The sequence below is a fragment of the Papilio polytes genome, unplaced genomic scaffold, assembly GCF_000836215.1.
Source record: "Papilio polytes unplaced genomic scaffold, Ppol_1.0 DF821067.1, whole genome shotgun sequence".
NCBI lineage: Eukaryota > Metazoa > Arthropoda > Insecta > Lepidoptera > Papilionidae > Papilio > Papilio polytes.
The window spans coordinates 3,326,868-3,348,102 of NW_013528137.1; the positions used below are offsets into that span (position 1 = coordinate 3,326,868).

Below are 21,235 nucleotides of genomic sequence, written 5' to 3' on the forward strand. Positions count from 1 at the left end.
GCTGGCTGCTGACTGCTGGGTGCTGTCGTAACACGTGTATTGCCGTCCCACTCACTCTAAAACATAGATAAAATACACAGAACCGACTGACTAATTGTAATAGATATACTCGAAAACCAAAAAAAACTATCTATATTTATACTAATATTATAAAGAGGAAAATTTTATTTGTTCGATGGTAATGTAACAACTTAAGAACTACTGATTTCAAAAATTCTGTCACTTTAACAAAGCTACGTTGTCTATGAGTAACAAAGGCTGTGTTTTATATTATTTTTTAATTTCGCGCGGACGGAGTCGCAGGCGAAAGCTATCTGTACATATAATAAGATTGGAGTGTCTCTTTTATTCTCATTTAATTTTTTTTCTGTCCGCAAGCAGTGTTCCGGGTGATCTCAGAAATGGCTGGATAAATTTCCACCGGACTTTCACTGAGGGGTACCTTAATGTTGCGTAGACGAAGTCACAGACAACAGCTAATAGAAGATAAAATTCATAATCGAGAGTAATGTTTTAAATCGGGATTGAGTTTTATTCAGAATTAGCTTTCACCCGCGACTCCGTCAGCGCATAATTAAAAAAAAACAAACGCAAGTAGCCTGTGTTCTTTTATTCAAATTTTATTTCAAATTTCATCGAAATCCGTTCAGTCGTTTAGGCTACAAACTAACAAACATCCATCTAAACTTTCGCATTTATAATATTAGTATGATTTTAATTCTTACATATTCAGTGTTTTGTGTTAATGTTGTATCTTATGACACTCTTAAAATTAAGACGAATCTAATGACACCTTATTTGTTAAAATTGGTTTAATAGTTTATCCTGTAGGTTATTACAAAGGAATTTATAAAAAAAAACTTACGGCGGGAATATCCTTACCGTCAGTCAGATAAATAGAAATTGGGAGGTGGACAAAATGACACAGGAGGGGATGTAAATATGCATTAAAGATACATTTTCGCCAAAATGGCGAAATACCCCGTGTTTCGCCATTTTAGCGAAAGTAGCCGCTTTTTTTTTTGTCATCTCATAAAAACAGGTTTTACAGTGTTACGACAGTTGAAATTCACGGTTAGTGTGAATTATTCTAATTTCCAGGACCACAACTGAAACCAAAGTGTTCTGTGGAGTTCTTAGTCTATGGTCTGTTAAGTGATACTGTATACAAAAATGTAATTTGTAAGATGTAATTTAATAAATTAAGGGTGTACTGAGAAATATCCTATTTGTCACAATAACGATGTAAAGCAATAAAATTGAACACTAAAGATAATTAAATAACGCCATCTGTTGGCTGCGTTTTAAAATGCTAACGAGCTTAAAATTTTACATTCAAAATTTCGAAACATATATATTTCTCATTAGTTAAATTTCACTGTACATTTGTACTCGCTTTCTTAGTTTTATACCAGTTAGAGTCTGCACAATTTTTTCAAAACGATTATCGGAAATCCCCATTAAAATGTTTCTTGCTTGAATGGTGAGAACGCGACGCACAACATGTTTACATTTTCCCAGTGATTATAAACTTTCATTTCCGTTCAGTACAATTTTATTGTTAAACATCAATTTTGTTTAGTGCCAGTTAGTTTTAATTTATTTATTCATTCATTTATTCATTTTAATTACCTTCGAAATATTTATTGTTTAGGATATAGTAAAATTAGTCTTATTACTGCCTACCCCAGAAACAGCATTAACTTCACTCAATTTGTATATCAAAATCCTATTTATTAGAAATTAACAAAACCTAAAAATTTAAAAGAAACAAAAATTTTCAGTTTAGTTTTAATGTCTTTAAACATTCTATTAATTAGAAATTAAAAAAAATCAGCACTAAGGGAAATTACCGAAAAACCTTTAAAAATAAATTTGATTTTGATATACAATCTTTACATCACATTTTTTGTCATTACCATAATAACACTGATCTGTATAAATGGGTAGGTTTACTTCTAATGTTGACATTGAATATTTTAAGCGAATCCTCATCCGCTGCCAATCACTAACGACGCCAAAAAGGCGAAAATCAAATAGATACTAAGTATAGCCTATCCATTTATAGACATCAGTGACATTTATTCCAGTAATTTCCTAAAGATATGTAGAACTTAATTGTGATCTGGAATTTCGTGCAAATGTTTAAATTGAAAGTATGATTTTATTTGTTGATTATTTTAAAATAAAATATCATTAAGTTATTGATAACCAATAAAGTTATACAATGTTTAAGTTGTTTCGTTTTATTTTAAAAATATATTTATAGTTTGTCTAAATAAGATAGATTAGTTTGATAAATGACGCATATGAAGTATCGAATTCAATTTATATGAAGGCAAATGCCGTACTTAATAGACAGGTAACGTAGTGACGTCATGAACACGCAGCGAACAATTATGAACTATCGATATTCGGTTTGAATAATTATCGAACTCAACTAAAATTATTATTTTCTTATTAACTAATTTAGAGGACAATTCTAGTATTGATTATAGTGTAGAGAATTTAGCGATGACAGAAATAATAGCGAAATCCTATTCGATTACGTACGGCTGTAGTAGTAATAAACATTTATTTACTCTCATTATTTGTTACGGTCATTATTAATTTGAGAAAACAGAGTTCATTTTTATTTCATAAGATAACTATAAATCTATCGATACCAACTTCTATAAGAATAAAAATCGAAAATCGATAAGATTCATGACTGATTTTACATAACCCATCCCTACTAAATTTGAAGTGAATTGTCAAACTAATCTAAATTGTTTAGACACACTATAACAAGTATTTTCAATTAAGATAATCAAGTATGATACGACGGACATGAAAATTATTTTACCAATTATCCGTTTACTATACATAGATATAAAGGCCGGCAACGCATCTGTAGTTCCTCTGGTGTTACGGACCATAGGCGTTGACCACCTCTGTGTTCCCGCAGCTCACTTGCTTCTTTTATTAAAAAAAAAAACATCAAAGAAGCAAGATTGCCATGGTAATGGTAATTGTTATACAAAGTCAAAGATCTTTGTTGTCATTTGTTTGTAAAATTTTGACATTTGCAAGCGAAATTTTCACAAATACAAACAATAAAATAAAGTTTTTATAATTTCATGACGATGAAGCCACACGGGAACAGCTTGTTCACTATGACATAAACCAGCACTAGCTGTTGCCTGCGACTCCGTCCGGGCGGAATTAAAAGATAAACAGAAGTTAGTAGCCTATGTGTTCTTCCAGACTATCCTACATGCCAAGTTTCAACGAGATCCGTTCATTAGTTTAGGCGACAAACTCCTAAAAAACATTCAACTAGCTAAACCTTCGCATTTATAATATTAGTAAGATTAGATTATGACGGAAATGGCGACAGATAAGCTAAAATATAGTTTAAAATTTTCTATTACTAATAGTATATTTTATATTCATTTTAAAATGTAACAAGCATCAACTGTGTCGTTTAAAATAAGATCAGTTACTGCATAATTTCAATCTTAGCTTATTGTTATATTCCGCGATATCCATGTGCATATGTTTGCATAAATATTACCTACTAAAGATTGTGTTATATAGTTCAAATGAGAGAGTTTTGGTCGAGTTATAGAGTAAATTCACAAAAATGTTCAAATGTCTAAAAGACATAAATGTGAGACGTGGAAAAATAGGTGCTGTTGTTATATTTATTTTATATGTGTATTTTTTCGAAAATATTAGCGAATCAAAATCTTTACTCCTATCGTGGGCTCATTTCGAAGATATTTCATGTCATTATTCAGTGAATGAGGATGTGTTACCTTCAGCGGACGGTAATTATTTCTCGCCGTCGTACAAAAGTATTTTCTTCCTGGAGACGTCGTGTCGACGTAACTTGACATCGAGAGAGTTGTGCGCCATTGAGTCAGCGGCGCGCGCGCATCCCGACTACCAAATCAACGTGATGTTCACCGCTCCCATCTCCGATGAGATTCTCAAACATATTGGCCTCAGAAAAAAATTCAAGAATGTACGATTTTCAAGAATACATATAGAAGAATACTCTAAGAACACTCCAGCGGAAGCGGTCGTTAGTAGCGGCGCCTTGAATAAATCACATTGGGGAGTTGAGCATACGTCGGATTTGTTAAGATATTTAACTTTGTACAAATGGGGTGGTATTTATTTAGATATGGATGTGGTGGTCGCGAAACGTTTGGACACATTGGCCGCGAACTGGGTGGCCAGAGAGTGCGATACGCTCGTAAGCGCCGGAGCATTTACCTTCTCCGCGGACAGCGTCGGTAGAAGTATTGCGAAAGATGCGATAAGGTACAAAACATTTGCATAATACCTGATTTTTAAATAAGATGAGAAATGAGCACAAATTCGCTAATTCAGCGAAGTGACCGTACAGACGTCTTTCCAAGCCATCAAATGCAGATGCGTTATGTTCTAATCGGCAGAAGATGGACAAAAAGAGCGGATTATCACTTCCAGCGCACTACCTAGGTCAAAACCACTTTTCCTTCTAACCCCTTATAAGTTTGTCTCCATTGTAATTGACCCATGTCTTCTGTGTGGACGTGATTACATTCATGAGGCAATGTTAAGATTCAAATGTAATAAAAACCGCCGTATAATTAAATATTTGACACAAGTATTAACGCTGTTTACCAATTTTCTTATTAATTATACGCATCGTTCCATTTCCAGTGAAATCCAAAGGGATTTCCGATACGACTTGTGGAGCTACAACGGGCCGGGAGTCCTTACTAGAGTCTTAAAGGCGAGATGCAACACCACTGACGTCACACGCATGAATACTACCATATGTCAAGGTGATGTTAAATTTTTGTGAAATGTTTATCAAAAGTCTTCCCAGTGTCAGTCGGCGCTGCAATGCTAATTTAGTTTAACTAGCCTTATACTACTATAAACATTTTCTTTACAGGATTCGAAGTATACGGTCCGGAACTTTTTTACCCGATTAAATGGGAAAATAGCAATGAATATTTCAAGGCGAGAATACTCGAGAACAAAGATGCATACGTTTACCACGTGTGGAATCATTTGACGAAGAATCGTACGCCAGACAAAGACTCTCCTTACGCTCATCTCGCTAGAACATTCTGTCCATCGACTTACACACTATATGGCGATAGATTTGGATTATAAAGTTTGTTAAGGAACATTAAATCAACCATTGGAGGTCAACTAACCACTAAAAACGCTATAATATTATCCTCAAATATCCTTTAGTGGTTAGGTAACAATCAATATCTTGAACACAAGAAATCCATCGCCTTCCTCCCCATCCTACTCCCGTAAGCCCCGTTCTTACCTTAACTGATTAAACGTAGTCGTCGAATCTGTGAATGCGATTCCAAAAAAATAGTGACACTCAAGTGCACCAGTTATAGCTTCAAACTAATAACAAACAAGAAATAACCGAGAATAATTAGTGCTCGCAGGGGTTTTTTTGCCAGTCCAGTGTTGTGAATATTTGTGCTTAAGCGTGAAAAGTGCAGAAGTTACCCGAGACCAACATTTCTATTTTGCAAGTCATCACGTCAAGAAGGGCGTACTACTAAATATGTCTACAATTCGAGATTCTGGACACGGTAGTCGTGGTGCAGCAACGATTGCGTCTATGCGAAACTGAGTGCGCGTCGAACGCTGTGGTTCGAGCCCGAGAAGTTGACTTTTTGTTAATTTTAGGTTTTAATTTTTTATTCTTTGTACGGACATACGTTTCTTTTATTTTTAAGTTATTAATTTTAGTTCTATAATTAAAAGGAGGAATTCTGTTTTTGGATTGTTTTTTTTTTTTAATTTAGCTTCAGCAATTAAGATTGTAATAGTGGTAGTCGATTTCAATACTTTATTTTTTTTTAATACTTAATACCGTTATGGCTAAGTGTGGAGGATGTGGCAAATTCTTGCCTATTACAGGTACTGATATAATATCATATAGCAAATGTGATTGTCAATTCCATTGAGAGTGAGCGCGCTTGCCACGTTGTAATAAAGCACTGCGCGAATGGATATGTCAAGCGTGCTCGTTAAAAAAGCCACGCACCCCGCAAACTATCACTGAACTGAATATTAGCTCTTCGCAGTCATACCTGTCGACGTAGTTATATTACAAGCTATCGAAACTGCAGTGGCTCGACAATTCGAGAAATTTGAAAAGAAGTTTGCAGATATTATAAAAGACCTTTCTTTGCTCCGCGAAATCGGGGAGAGAGTGGCAGCGCTAGGTAGCGTGTGCGAAGGCTTTCAAGCCGAAATCAATGCAAGCAAAGATCACAATCTGAAGATACAGGTCGAGAATAAGGCATTGCGATCTACGGTACAAGATTTATCCACCCGACTCGCACTCGTTGAACAGCAATCGCGACAGAAAAACATCGAAATAACGGGACTATCGGAGAGCAGATCTGAAAACTTGATTACTACTGTCTTTGAACTAAAGAACGTCGTGTCATCGAGGATTACTGAAGGAGATATTGTGTCTGTTGTACGCACCAGGAAAGTAGACAGGGTCAGCAACCGACCTCGAGCAGTTGTTGTAAGGCTAAGCAACATTAAAGCTAGAGACGACCTATTGGCATCCGTAATCAAATTTAATAAATCTAACCAAAGACAACAATCTAAATTCAAAACATCTGGGTTACGGCGGTATAGTTAGCCCTGTTTTTAATATCAGAACACCTATCACCAGCAAACAAGAGCTCTCACGCTGAGATGCGGAAAGTCACTCGCGCTATAAGGGATACAAATTTGTTTGGGTGCGTGACTGGAGAATCCTCGTGCGCAGACACGAAGGGGCTGCTGCGAAACAAATTAGGTTTTAAAATACTATAGTATTAATAAAAATAAGGATAAAGAAAAAGAAAAAGAAAAACGTATCATGATGTCCGGTAATGATAGATCAATTCTTCCTCTTAAAAGTTTTCGCGGTATGCGCGCTAAGCTACAGGAAATAAATCGGAATGTATCTGTTAATTCGTATCACATTATAATTGCCATTGATGTCAATATCATGACATGACATATTTCCCCTTCCTGTGGCCCCACCTACGTCAAATCCACTTCCTCTTCTTGGTGTTGTAAGATAAGGGGGGAAAGAGAAAAGGGACTAAAACCAGTCCGTTGATAGTGTCGACTCGACACGCACACTTATCAAAATAATTGGAATTGCTTCCACCTCACGACTGACTTATATGTGGTCGTGGTATCATGCCAGGCCAACCGGCCATTTCTTGCAACATATGTCGCTGACAACAGAATGGAGACTGTCAATAACATCTTCCCTCATCGTACTCAAGAATTAGAATTAGGCCTTTAACATATCTCACTAATATTATAAATGCAAAAGTTTGCGGAATGGATCTCAATGAAATTTGGCAAAGATGTAGAAAATAATACAGTATACGAACACATACACATTATCTTCAACCACATGCTCAATGCAGACATTCAATGACACACATTCACACACTTACTAACTAAATCTCACATACACACACACACTCATACAATCACTCACACCAGCACACATGAGAGATGGTTAAGAAGTATTTCATATTTCTTCAACTTCAGTTTATTAACAGTAGGTTTATTTTTTCTGTAATTTATATGGTTTCGATACTTAAGTTTTTTTTTCTCTTTGTTGTAAATGTACCTGAATGGGAAGGCATTGGCTCCTTAAACACAGGATTTCCTAGTTAAGGAGCCAAAGCGATATTGATCCTGTAATCAGTGATTTACTATAAAGAATTTAATTTTAAATATTACACTAAAAAATCTATTTTCATTTCTGTGGCTGATGTAAGCTGCAAACAAATTAAGCTGCTTGGTTAAATGATCTGCTCCAACTATTAAACTGCATGAGCTGATACTCTCTCTCTCTCTTCTATTCCTATGTCCCCAAAGTGGGGCAGAGGTCGTCCACAGTACGCCGCCAGCTCGCTCTGTCTTGGGCTCTGCGTTGTAGCTCGGACCATGACAGCCCGATTACCTTCAAGTCGGCCGCCACTGAACGCCGCCAGGTTTGTTTAGGGCGGCCACGCTTTCGTGTTCCTTGTGGGATCCACTCCAGGGCCTCCCTGAGCCGATACGCACATCATTAATTTTAGTTGAGTCAGTCATGATTAGAACTAGGATTTGGTGTCCGTCTTCAATTTTAGCATACCCCAGACTGGAATTACCAAATCGGTAAGAACAAAGAAATTGACTAAGGAACTAATTTGGAACCTTGTACATATCTTGAGTTAAATAAAATTATGGTTGAATATCTTTATTGTTTTCATTTATTTTTAAATTTTAATTTGCACATGTAAGGACCACATGTGCACCTTTTCCTAAATAGTTTCACATCATCACCAGCTCACTATATGTCCCCACCGAGGCGTTCGGAGCCTATCCTAAGTTAGGGTGACTAGGCCATAGTCAACCACGCTGGCCAAGTGCGGGTTGGTTGACTTCACACATATCTTTGAATTTCTTTGCTGATATGTGCAGGTTGCATCATGATAAACTAAATAGTTTAGTTGGTGTTAAATAAGAATCTAATTACAAATCAAACATTTAAAAAAAATAAAAAAAACATATCGACGAATTGAGTACCTCCTTTTGGGAAGTCGGTCAAAAATATAGTTATATTGTATATAGTTACATAGTATGAAACAAAGTTGCTTCCCGCTGTGTTTGTCCCCATGTATGCTTTGCTTTTAGAATGATGCAATGACTATTAAATATATATGTATTTAATATAAATTTAATAGTAATTCAAGAATGGTACAAATTAAGGAGTAAATTTGTCAGTTAACATGGTATGAGAATGTTATGAGGGATGTATTGCATGTAACAATGTTATGAATGTGGTACACCGGTAGAGGTAGACCTAGAAAGAGGTGGATGTAATGAGTGAAAGATGACATGATCAATAAGGAAGTGATGACTGAGGTGACGGGTGATAATTATGTGGGGGGATAAAAACTTGTGCTGACCCTGTGGAAATAGGATAAAGAGGATTATGGTAAATAGTGACTTAGGAAGGTTTATATGTATAACACAGAGAAATACTAATAATTTTAAAAGTTTCTATCATAATGTCTTAAAGATATATGAACATTGGACACTTCCGAAACCAAATAAGCAATAATTGCTTCAGTTTATGTTTAAATAAATTACTAACTATTCAATGATGAAAATATAACAAACTAATTAGCAACAAATATATCTAATACTTCAGAAGCTAGAATAAATGCTTTGTCTTGAGCAAAATCTAATCCAACTGAATTGACCAGGTGAATAGGTGAATAGAAAAACAAAGTTAGTTTTTTTTGAGTTTTTATTTACTTACATTCCTAACCATCACATCACTTCTTGGAGGCCGCGCCTACTTTGGATTTCTTGGTACCACGCACCTTCTTCATCCTGTTCTTGCGTTCCTTGCGCTGTTTGCGTGTTGGTCGCTTCTTTTCATAAAGACCGTGACGTGCAAGTCTGTGTTTGGGCTCGAACTTCTTGGCAAGATCCAATGTGTCGTAGATCAACGCGAACCCAGTCGATTTGCCACCACCGAAGTTCGTTTTGAAGCCGAAGACGAAAACTACGTCAGGTGTCACTTTGTACATCTTCGCAAGCTTCTCACGGATTTCCGTTTTGCTGACGGTAGGTTTTCCAGGATGTAGCACATCGCAGACCATCTGCTTCCGCGCCAACAACCTGAAAACCATAAGCGTTGTCACATAACCTGTCATAGTAACGCGGGCACGAATGGGTAATCACTATCTATTATGAACTCAAACTTTACTTAAAACACATTTACCTGTTGGTCATGAATTTACGAGTACGGATTGTTGCCGTTCCTTCACTCATTTTTGCTTATTTTAGAGTTTTCGGCGTGATTGACGCACGTGTCTCTAACAACTTCGCAAAGAAAAAGAACTTCTCGGTGTTGCTACTCAAAAAATTCAAAAGTGACAAGTGGCAATGTTGCTTGCTAAAAGAAATTATTTCGTAATTAAAAAAACAGGAAAATTTATTACTTTAATACAAACTATTTATAATCTCAGTGATTTTTCAATTTTAAATTACATTTGTTTCGTTATGTTCAAGAATGCCAAACATTACGCGGGAATATTTATTTTCTAATAGCTGGAGTTGGCTGGAGGTAGAATAGATCAATGCAAATGAATTAATTTGGAGTTAGACGGGATTGAAAAACACCACTCAAACATTGAACTTAAAGTAAATAGCCAGTCATGTAATCGCATTAAAAAAAAGTCTATAAGCACTCTTTCTGTCTACCCGTTTTGGTTATGACCTAGTGCGTTATGTCAAAGCATGGTAAATCAAAACAAACTAGAGCGTTTCCAAACATGATTTTTTATTCTTCCTTAGGGATTTTCTTGACATTTAATAGCATTAAAGGAAATTGCTTTTCCAGAGGCATGAAAATTTTTATACGAAATCATTCCTTTTAATACCAACTGCGTCATAAAAAATGTACGTTTACATGCTTATTAAATATAAACTGTTCAGAATTATGTCTATAACAACAGTACCTATAAATGTAGCACCAGTAAACATATTGTACTAACAACCTTGCATAGATTATTGATAAAAATTGTACATGTTGTGCTAATCGTGTCTAAACAATGGAACAAATATTGTTATACACGGACAAAGAATAAAAGATTGAAATCATTACAGTAAGTTTTTTATTTAAAAGAAACCTTTACGATTTTAATATGTTCATGCTTTTAATTAAATCCAATTTTCGAATTTTGTTTTTGTACTAAATATTTGCGCCTGTAATAATTAAATAGCAATTCATCGAAAAAGATTTCATGTAATTCAAAATCCGTATTTTAAAGAAAATCTAACTTGATGAAACAAATAACTAATGTGATATTATAATAGATAAGACTACTATGGTCCTAGCAGCTATTATGCAACCTTTACAATTCTACCTAATGTCGCGTCTGGTACATATTTTCCCTATGACGTCACCATAACGTTGTGAAGTCTCTTTACTTGACCAGTTTATGTCGACCCTTAGGTTATTGCATGAGCAGCCTTAGTATTTTATTTTACGCTTTGACCGAAGGCTTCCGGTGGTCTGGGCGATGGCAAGGGAGGCTTCCCCGCCCTCTATCGATCGCTTCAGGCGCCAGCTGTATTTTGTTAACGCTGAAGGGTAGTCGTGTGCGTCCAAGATACGAGTGTACTGGTTTCGACTGGACAGAATTTACGGATATTTTTATAAGTAAGTTACTTGAAGTTAATATTTGAATGTGAGCTTTAGTACTGATTTTATCTTGTTAGGGTGGGTTGCATCTAATCGCCGGTTATCGTTAAAATTAATTATTTTCTTTTGTCAAAGTTTTTAGATGTTATACTTTCTTAATTTGTGTTAGTAATTACAAATATTTAATGAGGAATTTTCATAACATAGATTGGTTATAACATAATTATTATAGGGTTAACACTCATGTCTTTTTTTCAATAGTAGCACTAGTGTCGGGCCCGTCGGGGGTTCATTTTCAAAACTTTATTAAAACACTACGAATATTATAAATGCGAATGTTTAGATGGATGGATGTTTGTTAGAGTTTGTACCTTTAACTGTTTAACGGATCTCAATGAAACTGGCATAGATGTAGAGGATAGTCTAGAAGAACACATAGGTTACTTGATTTTGTTTTTTACCTAACTCCACACGGTTTGAGATGCGGGTGAAAGCTATGTATTTATTTTTCTATGTACTGTGCGAATTCATTGTATCACTTTTAAATAATGTCCTGTGATTAAAAAGCAACCTTTTATGGACTGACATTTTCAAGCATCTGCTTGAAAAAAAATGTTTTCCTATTTTTTTTCGTCTAGACTCGAAGTCGTTTTTGGTCCCTAAGGTTGTCTTTAATCGATGATTTGTGGTCATAAATCTACACTAAACGAGACACTTAAAGACTCTGGGTGTGTAGCATTTCCTATTTTGTGAGAGACGCGAGAAGGATAATCTCAATTATTGTTTTATTTCAACAAACAATACAATTACCATTATGCTGTATTTAAAACAAAATGTAGGTTATCTTAGTTCGTTAAACTTTTAATTTTGTTACGTAAGTAATCACTACGTGAATGTCTACTTGAAATATCACAATTTAATTATTACGTAACTTGAAATTTTATGATTATTTAAATCTGTCTTGTCTTGTATTAGGGCTGTCACAGACGTGGTGCCAACCCTGGTGTAACGTAAAATCGTAAAAAAAAATATTTGTATCGTGTTTACTGCTTATTCTATGGCTTTGAAGCCGATATCTTCGGGTCAGTGTGGTTGTACCGCACTGTTAGAAAGAAAAATTCTATGCATATTGGCAGACAAAGGGGCAGGTTAATTGAAACATATAAAATCCTTAACAATTATTATGAAGTTCCCAGCCTTAAAGACATATTTATACCAAACTGTAATGAACACCTGCGTGGTCATCGTTTGAAACTATGGCAACCAACAGCAAAAAGGAACTCATTCAAGCATTTTCTGCCTAACAGAGTAGTCACGGCATGGAACAGGCTTCCGGATACTGTAGTGGCGGCTCCAACAGTCATTGCTTTTAAAAATAGATTAGACAATCTTAAAATCTCCGAGTGTCACCCAAAATAATAATAATAATAATAGTTAGAACTCCACATTTTTGTATAAGATGCCTTTATCTGGTAACAAGTGAAAACAAATAAATAGTAATCGACAGTATTTTTGTTTGACCGCAAAATTCTATTAAATCTACTCCAAGTTTAAGGCGTGGCATCGTTTGTTTCTGTCGGAAATGTATCAATCACGCCTGCCTCTATAACATTAAGGTTAGAAACAAAGCCTTGATTAAAAGTGACATTATTGTTTCTTATTAAAGTAAAAATATTAGTGCAATAATGGTGTACTTAAGTAGCATTAACTGTTTATTGCATTAGGTTTTTCTTTGGGGGTTTACATTTGGCCAGTACAGTTAGATAGTAGCACAGGCCTGACATGAACTGAGCTCAGTGGTGCCAGTGGGTGTTAAGATTATTCCAGTTATATGCCAACACTGATGTTGAGTTACTTAACTGGCATATTGTAAACCACGTATTATAGTTTGTCTAAATAAGATAGATTAGTTTGATAAATGACGCATATGAAGTATCGAATTCTATTTGTATGAAAGTAAATGCCGCACTTAATAGACAGGTATCTATCGATCTTTGGTTTAAAATAGTTATCGAACTCAACTAAAATTATTATTTTCTCATTAACTAATTTAGAGGACAATCCTAGTATTGATTATAGTGTAAAGAATTTAGCGATGACAGAAATAATAGCGAAATCCAATTCGTACGGCTGCAGTGGTAATAAACATTTAACTACAAGATTTATTTTACACAACTGATTTTACACAACCCATCCCTAATAAATTTTAAATGAATTGTCAAACTAATCTATCTTATTTAGACTAATTATAATGTAAATCCCTTTTTAATGTAAATTTACTTTTCGACAACCTATAGACCTTAGACTTGCGATAGTGCAGAGATATTATTTCACGTTAAATTATTCTATCTATAGTTTTCGCTTGTAGCCAAAACAATCACGAAATGTCGTACGATTTGTAACTACTTAATTGTTATTTGATTATATCGTAGTCAAAACATATAAAATCGAGTTTTTCGTATTCTCGGAAATTATAAGTAAATATTTTATTAAATTTTATCTCACGATAAATTTTGTATTTATAATTACTTATTGTATGAACATTTAGGTTGACATTTTTTTATTCTATTTCGTAGAAACAGTCCTTCAGTAGACAAAACAAACAGTGCAGTTTAATTTATGTTAGTTAATAAATGTTTGCAATTACAACAAAATATGTTAGAGTAACTCGTCATAGGCGTGCGAGACAAGTGGGCTGGTACATTTTCTCGGTAAAAGATTAAATCTGACAAAATAAGATTACAAACAATGATACAGATTGAGGCGTTGTCGTATGAATTTGATAATAATTTTATTGTTACACTTAAATTGCTTGTAGCACTCAGATTCACCTTTATCAGACTTTTATGATATATTTTTCGACTCTGAGTGACACAACTAGACGTAATTTTCGCTCCACTTTGATTAAAGATTACTCTTGTGACGCTGATCATATTTTTTATTTACTTTCAGATATCTAACGCTCTTCGTGTCGATATTTAGCTCAGCTAAATTAATGTTGAACTAACATAGCTATACTCCATACAACTCCGTACTTCATTCACACTGTATGGGTGACGTTTCACCAGACTTCAGTACATTCATACGATTCTTAATGGTATCCTATCAAAATAAGCCAAATACTTTAAAACTAAACAGCGTGGCTAGAGAGTTAAGCCGATATTCTGCCAGAGATCCAAGATTAAGACGATAAATAAATAAAAAAAACACACTGCCAGTATTATAATCAATAACTAATCAACTTAGAATGGAATTAGATCGTAGAGATTCAAATATTTTAAAGAATAGCAGAACTCCTAATGATTTAGTGCAATCTGAGGATATAAGAGAATCGCTTCTATCAGAATCCACGTCAGGTATTTGTGGAGATGAAGAGCAAGATAGTAATTACGAAACGAACTCATTCTCCAGCGTCGAAATAGAAATAAGCAACAAAGAGGGTATTTTATCTTTTGGTACTAAAAAGCATAAAGAAGGTAGCAAATTCAAATCACAATTTAAAGGAGTTGGTTACCGCGTCGGTGATAGTAAGTCAAGCGATCACTTTATTAATATCACTATAAATCCAAACGACGAAGGGAAAGAGGTCCGTGTGGTAAACAAAAATGCCGATATAAAACCTAAGATACCTGATGGAGGTTGGGGATGGATTGTTGTGATGTCATCTTTTGTTATATCTATGATAGCTGATGGTATCAGCTTCTCCTTTGGTCTACTTTATATTGAATTCCTGGATGAGTTTAAAACGAGCAAATCTATGACAGCTTGGATCGGTAGCCTCTTTATAGCCGTACCACTTCTCTCTGGTCCGGTGATGAGCGCTTTAGTTGATAGATACGGATGCCGCAGCATGACTATTTTAGGTGGATTAGTATCAGCGCTTGGATTTGCCCTAGCTTCTTTGTCAAATACTATTGAAATGATGATGATAACATTTGGAGTGATTGCCGGATTGGGTCTCGGATTAGTTTATGTCACAGCTGTAGTTTCTATAGCGTATTGGTTTGAGAAGAAGAGGAACTTAGCTGTAGGTCTCGGGGCTTGTGGTACAGGTGTCGGAACATTCGTGTATGCCCCAATGACTCAGTACTTCATAGAAGAATATGGCTGGAGGGGTACTATTCTATTATTATCTGGGACACTTCTTAATTTATGTGTTTGTGGCTGCGTTATGAGGGACCCGGAGTGGTGGATACAAGAACAAAAGAAACAGCGAAGTGAAGATAAATCAAACTACAGTAAAGACGAAAGTAAATCTAGAAATTCTAGTTTTGCATCGATAGGAAATCCTTACATATTTGATTTTGACGCACCAACGAGAGGTGTAGGTATGAAACGGTTAATAACAAAAGGAGTGTCACCGGAAAAAGTTATAAAAGATGAAGCTGACGCTATAAAAAGATACGAAAATATTATATCCTATACGAAAAGGAATTTACTAAAGTCAAGATCTATGGATAACTTACCTAGCTATCTTACATATGACGACAAGGTAAGTTCTAAAACTTAATAATTATTACTTTATAAGATAACAATTTAACGTTTCAATTACTTATCATACAGAGATCGAAGAAAATGCTGGAAGCCATAGTAAAAACCATAAGCAAACAATATGAAATTGACGTCAAACATCCAACTTTTATACACACAAATAAAACAGAGGTACAAAAACTAATAGAAGGCAATGAAAACACGGACCCACCGGCAGTTGCTTATACTGATCAATTTCTTCAACGAACACGATCTGAAAAATATGGTAACAACAAAGAAAACTCCTTAAAGAAATATCAATTGAAGAATTATCAAGAAATCGAAGTGACTAAGTTCTTAGATTCTGAGGCAAAGATTAACAAGATTGAAAAACAAGACAGTAAAGAAAATCGACGGGACTGGTTCAAGAAACAATTGTCAGTGAATCATCATTACTTGAAAGATTTGAAAATGCCGATAAATTCAATAAGTCATAGGAACGCTTTGTTGAACATAAAGAGATATCGACTTAAGGCATCGTCATGTCCAGATTTATTCAAAAATTCCATGATATCTGTTAACGAAAAAGAAGAGGTAAGACTAATAATTGATTCATAGAAAGTAATGTATTATTTTTTATGTAAAAAACCTGACATTTTTGTCTAATGCCGTATTTGCAAATCTGAATATTTAACTATTGATTTGTTGAGTTTGTTAAACGGTCAGTTATTCTTTTGTTTAGAGTTACAAAAGAAAAAAACATTCTAAATCCAATTTGAATTTTCCAGAAATGGAACGAAGATTGTGTAAATTGTCTCTCCGATATGTTCAATGTGACTTTGTTCAAGAAGATGACATTCAACCTTTTGTGTCTGGGCACATTGCTATTGTTCATCTGGTTCATTGTACCGTACTTCTATTTGGCTGAGCACATGACACAGAAAGGTTATTCCGAAGACGATGGAGCTATGATGTTGAGTATAATTGGTATAACAAATACCATTGGTATGGTAAGTAATTTTTAATAGTATAAGGTGATGAACGAGCAAGCCAACGGAATTGGCCAGAATAGCGATTCGGCTTCTGCTTTGTCTATCTTCAATCGACGTAGGATGGGACGGGATGGGACGAACAGAAAGAAAATTTTCCATTATATGCATTCCCTCCTTCGTCAAATTCACTACTTCTTTCCATACTTTCTAGGGGAAAAGGGAACTAAATTGTTTGTATACAACTCTTTGGCATACGATTTATGAAACTTCTATAGAATATACGAGTAGGTTAGATATTGGTAGATATGATTTTTTAATATGATTGATGTTGATTTACATTTTTTAAGAACATTTGTATGCAGTGCATTAAAATAACTCCAAACTCAATGACATGGCCTTACGTACGTAAACATTTTGTAAAATGATATACTGATTATCTCGAGGTTGGCAGAAATAGAGAATTCTCTCATTGAATGTGACAGACTTCGTATTTGTGCCAACTCACAGAGCTGTTAAATCTGGAAAGCAGAATTAATTTGCTTTTTGATATCAGCAATAACATTATCCAGCCTATTTGTTGCCAAATAATATTTATAGAAACATAAAGTTTCTTACTATCATACAGATAATTCATAACGAAACATCAAATTATATAGTTGATTCTGTTTTATTTATGTGTTCTTCCATACTATAGCCTACAATTATGCCAAACATTGAGATCCGTATGCTGTTTTGAAAATTCGTAGCAACAACCAGCTAAGCCATCGCTTTTAAAATTTAGGAAGATTTGAATAAAACATTTTCAATTTTTTTTTATGTTCGCTTGACCACGATCCTACCATTGCAAGTGATGATTTACGTTTTGAAGTAGAAAAAAGTGACACTAGTTTACAATTAAACTAAACAACTAGATGAATAATCATCCTGGTATAAACCTAAATTCTGTTTATTCGGCTTAAAATTCAAACAAATGAATACCTTTGCCATTTGTTTCAGGTTGGTCTTGGATGGATCGGAGATTTCCCTAAAGTGTCTATAGGAAACTTGTATGCAGTTTGTCTTATCCTCTGCGGCGCATCAGTTGCTGCCTTACCTTCATCATTATCTAATTATTGGATTTTAGTATCTATATCTTCAGCGTTTGGGTTGCTTTTTGCTGCATCGTTTACTTTCACACCGAGTTTATTAGTTAAATTGGTATCATTGGATGATTTTACTTCAGCATATGGATTGGTTTTGTTGGCGCAAGGAATTGGTCATTTAATCGGACCACCTTTGTCAGGTATGTTTAAAATCAATTAGTTTTGACTCTAACTGTAACCTTAACGGGTGTTATATACAATATTTTTTTCAGGTCTAATTTATGATTTAACATTCTCATGGGAACTGGCTTTTTATTTAGCTGGCGGATGGATTATTGTATCTGGAGTTCTCATATTTTTCATACAACCTGTGAAGAATTGTCAAGAAAATCGCCTGAATATAGAAAATCAGAATACATCTAGTCAAGCTTAGTTTCAACATTCTTTGAAGCGCGTAGTAAATCAAAAATAGAAAAATTAGCTTCGCTCCTTTTAAATAGAGTATTAAGTTATGCGAAAACGAATTCATGAAACATGTTTTTATCGTCGACAATGATTTTTTACGACCAGCCAAATGGTTATTTATTTTGATGTACGATATATGAACGAGTACAATCCAAAAATGTGCTTTTCCAGAGAAAGTCTGTTATTCCTGCCTTCATGTTAAAATAAATACATCGATTTAAACCGAATGAAATACCTTACCATTTGATAACTGTATATTCTCTAAATTATTTGATAAAATTATGCCTTAATAGCTTCAATTGTATTAAAATTTACCAAATATTATTGTAGTATTAGAATTTTCTATTTTAAATCACTTTTTTATTGTTAAGCAAATGTTAATCTTTGAAAATATTAAATAATATTCAACGAAATGCATTGTTTTATTATGCCTTTTTTCTATAACTTAAGATGGCAAACGAGCAAGTGGCCACCTGAATCCGCCAAAATTGCAGATGCATCGCCTAGCCTTATCCGACGGAGGAGGAGACGCACAGAAAGAGGATATTTCCTCTTCCTATTCATCTCTTCCATCGTCAAATCCACTTCCCCTTCCCTTCCTCTCATAAGAAAAGGGTGGTAAAGAGAAAGGGACTTAAATTAGGCCTCCGGCACCACACTCGTCAGACGAAACACGGAATTGCTTCCATTTGACGCCTGTCTTCTGTGTGGTCGTGGTATTACACCAGGCGTGCCGGCCCTGCAGTGCTAAGATGTTAAAGCAGGCACTACCTTTTTACATTTTTACATTGATCTCTATTAATAGATATTTTTAACATCAATCGCAATAGTCAGCTCCAAAATGGAGGAAATCAAGGTCATATTACGAGTAGGTAGCAAAAAATATGGAACAGTGTACTTGTTAATTCAAGTAAAATATTTTCACTGTATGTTTTTATGCCTACATTCAAAATTGTTAGATTAAGTTCATTGACCTGCAAACTATTCTAAATTATTTTACTAAAGTTCAATGACTTTTTAATTTTTTTACGTAAAACGATTATAAATTCCTCATGATTAAAGTATTAGAAAGTATGATACGGTCGTTCAACGATCTATTTATAAAAATATTGGTAAAATCGGGAAATGTCCATTCGGTATAGATATCTTTCACGTGACCTTTATTCATCTAATGACTCAAAAAAGTATCGATGTTTTAAGAAACATAACCATAGACAAATAGTTCATCAATCTTCGGATTGTCTGTGGTCTAATAATACTTAACCTTAAAAGTCTGTCAACTTTAATAAAAACCATTTTTTGCTTTCATCCTTCTAGGCCTTCACACCTCCGATGAACTCTGTTATCTTTTAAAGAATTCGCTTTTTACATAATAGTTTAAAAAACTATGTAAGCAACAGATAATAAAAATAAGACACATGATTTCTGGGCATATAAACGTCTGTAGCAATTTGTTCCGTATAAATATTTTTATTCTAAGAAGAGAAGTAAAATTTGTTCTTATTTATCCACACGATATACTTACGTATATTTTATATATGTTTATTTTTTATCTTTGTCAGAGCATGCTATCTTTCTATCTGATTTCAGAATCCTTATCAAACAAAGAAGGCTTACGAGAAAACATCAAGATATGTAATATATTGTTTTTGCACAGAGCAGCTATAAATTATCTTTACATCAAAATCACTTAACATGAGATAGTTTTTGATAGGAATTTGGTTTAGCCAGCACACAAAAATGATTAAATAAATAAAGATTGTTATTTATTCTCATATAAACTAATATCAATACAACTGTGTATAAAAACAAGATATTATTTTTACACTATTCTAGACATGTTCTTTTTCTCTACATTCGAACAACTCAAATTAAATTAACATATGTCATTATTTAAATACAGCCAGTCTTACACTGCAAAACATCAAATAGGTTTCATTTACAACAGTTTTTAGTATATTTTTTACAAATGTTCTACATCGGCATCATTTATTCTTTACTCATGGACGTCACCAGGGCATAAGATGTCTAGACTTCAAAAATTTAAAGTAGTTAAAAAAATATTATTTTTAAGCTATTTGAGCGTCTATAAGTGCTGGGACAGGTCCTTAGCGTTGCTTTCTGAAATATCATCAAGATTATTGTTTATTATTTTGGTACCGTGACTATTTTAGACGGTACAGATGTTTTGCGTCATACGAGAACGGTTTCATTTGAGTTATTGTGTCTAGATGTCAAATTGTCTAGCTCTTAACGGGGTAAATAAGGCATTACTACAAGGCCGTGAAATTTTAAAATACCGTCTGTTTTGGTATTATATAACGTAGCTAATTTACAAAGACACATTCGTTGCGTGTTATTTTAATTGGTATCAGAATAGCTCGTTTAGTTCCACATGTGTTTACATTAGTCCTGCTAACCTATTGTTATAAAGAAAACATCGTGTTCTTTTATTGAATTTCACATTATAAATTACAATAGTTATTCGTTTTCCGTTTTACACTTCAGCCTCCACTTATTAAATATTGAAATTCTCTATATGTGTTTTACTGAAACTGATTCCTTGTAATGCTTTAAACTGACTAAACATCTTGTAAAAACCTTTATCCTGATGGAATTTAAAAGGACAGAATGCTACAGGACGGTTGAAGCCAAGGAAAGATTTCTCTATGCTTATTCCTGCTCGAAGGACCATTCTATTCATTGTTGTAACGCTATTTGAATCCGTATATGTTTACTAATTGTTTTGGGATACATATTATGGATTGATGTTTGTACATTCGTTCTTTGCATCTATTATACGAAAAAACCGTTAAGAGATTTTTTTGTGTAGGATTGTCCGAAGCGAGATCTCCGGTGCTATAAAAATTATTTCGAAAACTCAAACTATTTCGACCTTTTTGATAAAACAATAGACAAATACTGGTTCAATTGTTAGCAGAAAAAAACTACGTAAAAATATCAACAATGTCCGAAATGTC

The 21,235-nt window shown here is 34.3% G+C and overlaps 4 protein-coding genes across 4 annotated transcripts in view; 3 read left to right on the top strand and 1 right to left on the bottom strand.

Moving 5' to 3' along the window:
- LOC106109683 (pyridoxal-dependent decarboxylase domain-containing protein 1) overlaps nucleotides 1-1,159 on the top strand; it is an 11,716-nt gene extending 10,557 nt beyond the window's left edge. Inside the window, exon 15 of the mRNA XM_013291268.1 lies at nucleotides 1,102-1,159. Within this exon, the coding sequence (XP_013146722.1) occupies nucleotides 1,102-1,159 (58 nt within the window). The remainder of the gene's footprint in view (nucleotides 1-1,101) is intronic.
- Nucleotides 1,160-3,353: 2,194 nt separating this feature from the next.
- Nucleotides 3,354-5,791, top strand: LOC106109867 (lactosylceramide 4-alpha-galactosyltransferase-like). Its single transcript, XM_013291504.1, has 3 exons — nucleotides 3,354-4,311; nucleotides 4,696-4,820; nucleotides 4,934-5,791. Exons 1-3 carry the CDS (start codon nucleotides 3,626-3,628, stop codon nucleotides 5,155-5,157), a joined length of 1,035 nt encoding a protein of 344 aa, XP_013146958.1. The 5' UTR covers nucleotides 3,354-3,625; the 3' UTR covers nucleotides 5,158-5,791.
- A 3,531-nt stretch (nucleotides 5,792-9,322) lies between these two features.
- On the bottom strand, nucleotides 9,323-9,941 carry LOC106109700 (40S ribosomal protein S24). Its single transcript, XM_013291292.1, has 2 exons — nucleotides 9,821-9,941; nucleotides 9,323-9,717 (listed from the first exon to the last, which is right to left on the bottom strand). The coding sequence occupies exons 1-2, from the start codon at nucleotides 9,868-9,870 to the stop codon at nucleotides 9,369-9,371; spliced, it is 399 nt and encodes a 132-aa protein (XP_013146746.1). The 5' UTR covers nucleotides 9,871-9,941; the 3' UTR covers nucleotides 9,323-9,368.
- Nucleotides 9,942-10,644: 703 nt separating this feature from the next.
- LOC106109719 (monocarboxylate transporter 12-like) lies at nucleotides 10,645-18,276 on the top strand. The gene is made up of 7 exons (XM_013291320.1): nucleotides 10,645-10,706; nucleotides 11,105-11,263; nucleotides 14,198-15,737; nucleotides 15,809-16,309; nucleotides 16,504-16,725; nucleotides 17,704-17,989; nucleotides 18,062-18,276. The coding sequence occupies exons 3-7, from the start codon at nucleotides 14,493-14,495 to the stop codon at nucleotides 18,220-18,222; spliced, it is 2,415 nt and encodes an 804-aa protein (XP_013146774.1). The 5' UTR covers nucleotides 10,645-10,706; nucleotides 11,105-11,263; nucleotides 14,198-14,492; the 3' UTR covers nucleotides 18,223-18,276.
- The last annotated feature ends 2,959 nt before the right edge of the window (nucleotides 18,277-21,235 follow it).

Excerpts from the sequence above, each read along its gene's own strand:
- LOC106109719 (XM_013291320.1), top strand. The coding sequence starts at position 14,493 with ATGGAATTAGATCGTAGAGATTCAAATATTTTAAAGAATAGCAGAACT. Across the intron at positions 16,726-17,703 it reads TAACAAATACCATTGGTATG|GTTGGTCTTGGATGGATCGG; the intron begins GTAAGTAATTTT and ends CATTTGTTTCAG. Across the intron at positions 17,990-18,061 it reads AATCGGACCACCTTTGTCAG|GTCTAATTTATGATTTAACA; the intron begins GTATGTTTAAAA and ends TATTTTTTTCAG.
- LOC106109700 (XM_013291292.1), bottom strand. The coding sequence starts at position 9,870 with ATGAGTGAAGGAACGGCAACAATCCGTACTCGTAAATTCATGACCAAC. Across the intron at positions 9,718-9,820 it reads CGTAAATTCATGACCAACAG|GTTGTTGGCGCGGAAGCAGA; the intron begins GTAAATGTGTTT and ends TATGGTTTTCAG.
- LOC106109867 (XM_013291504.1), top strand. The coding sequence starts at position 3,626 with ATGTTCAAATGTCTAAAAGACATAAATGTGAGACGTGGAAAAATAGGT. Across the intron at positions 4,312-4,695 it reads ATTGCGAAAGATGCGATAAG|TGAAATCCAAAGGGATTTCC; the intron begins GTACAAAACATT and ends TTCCATTTCCAG. Across the intron at positions 4,821-4,933 it reads GAATACTACCATATGTCAAG|GATTCGAAGTATACGGTCCG; the intron begins GTGATGTTAAAT and ends TTTTCTTTACAG.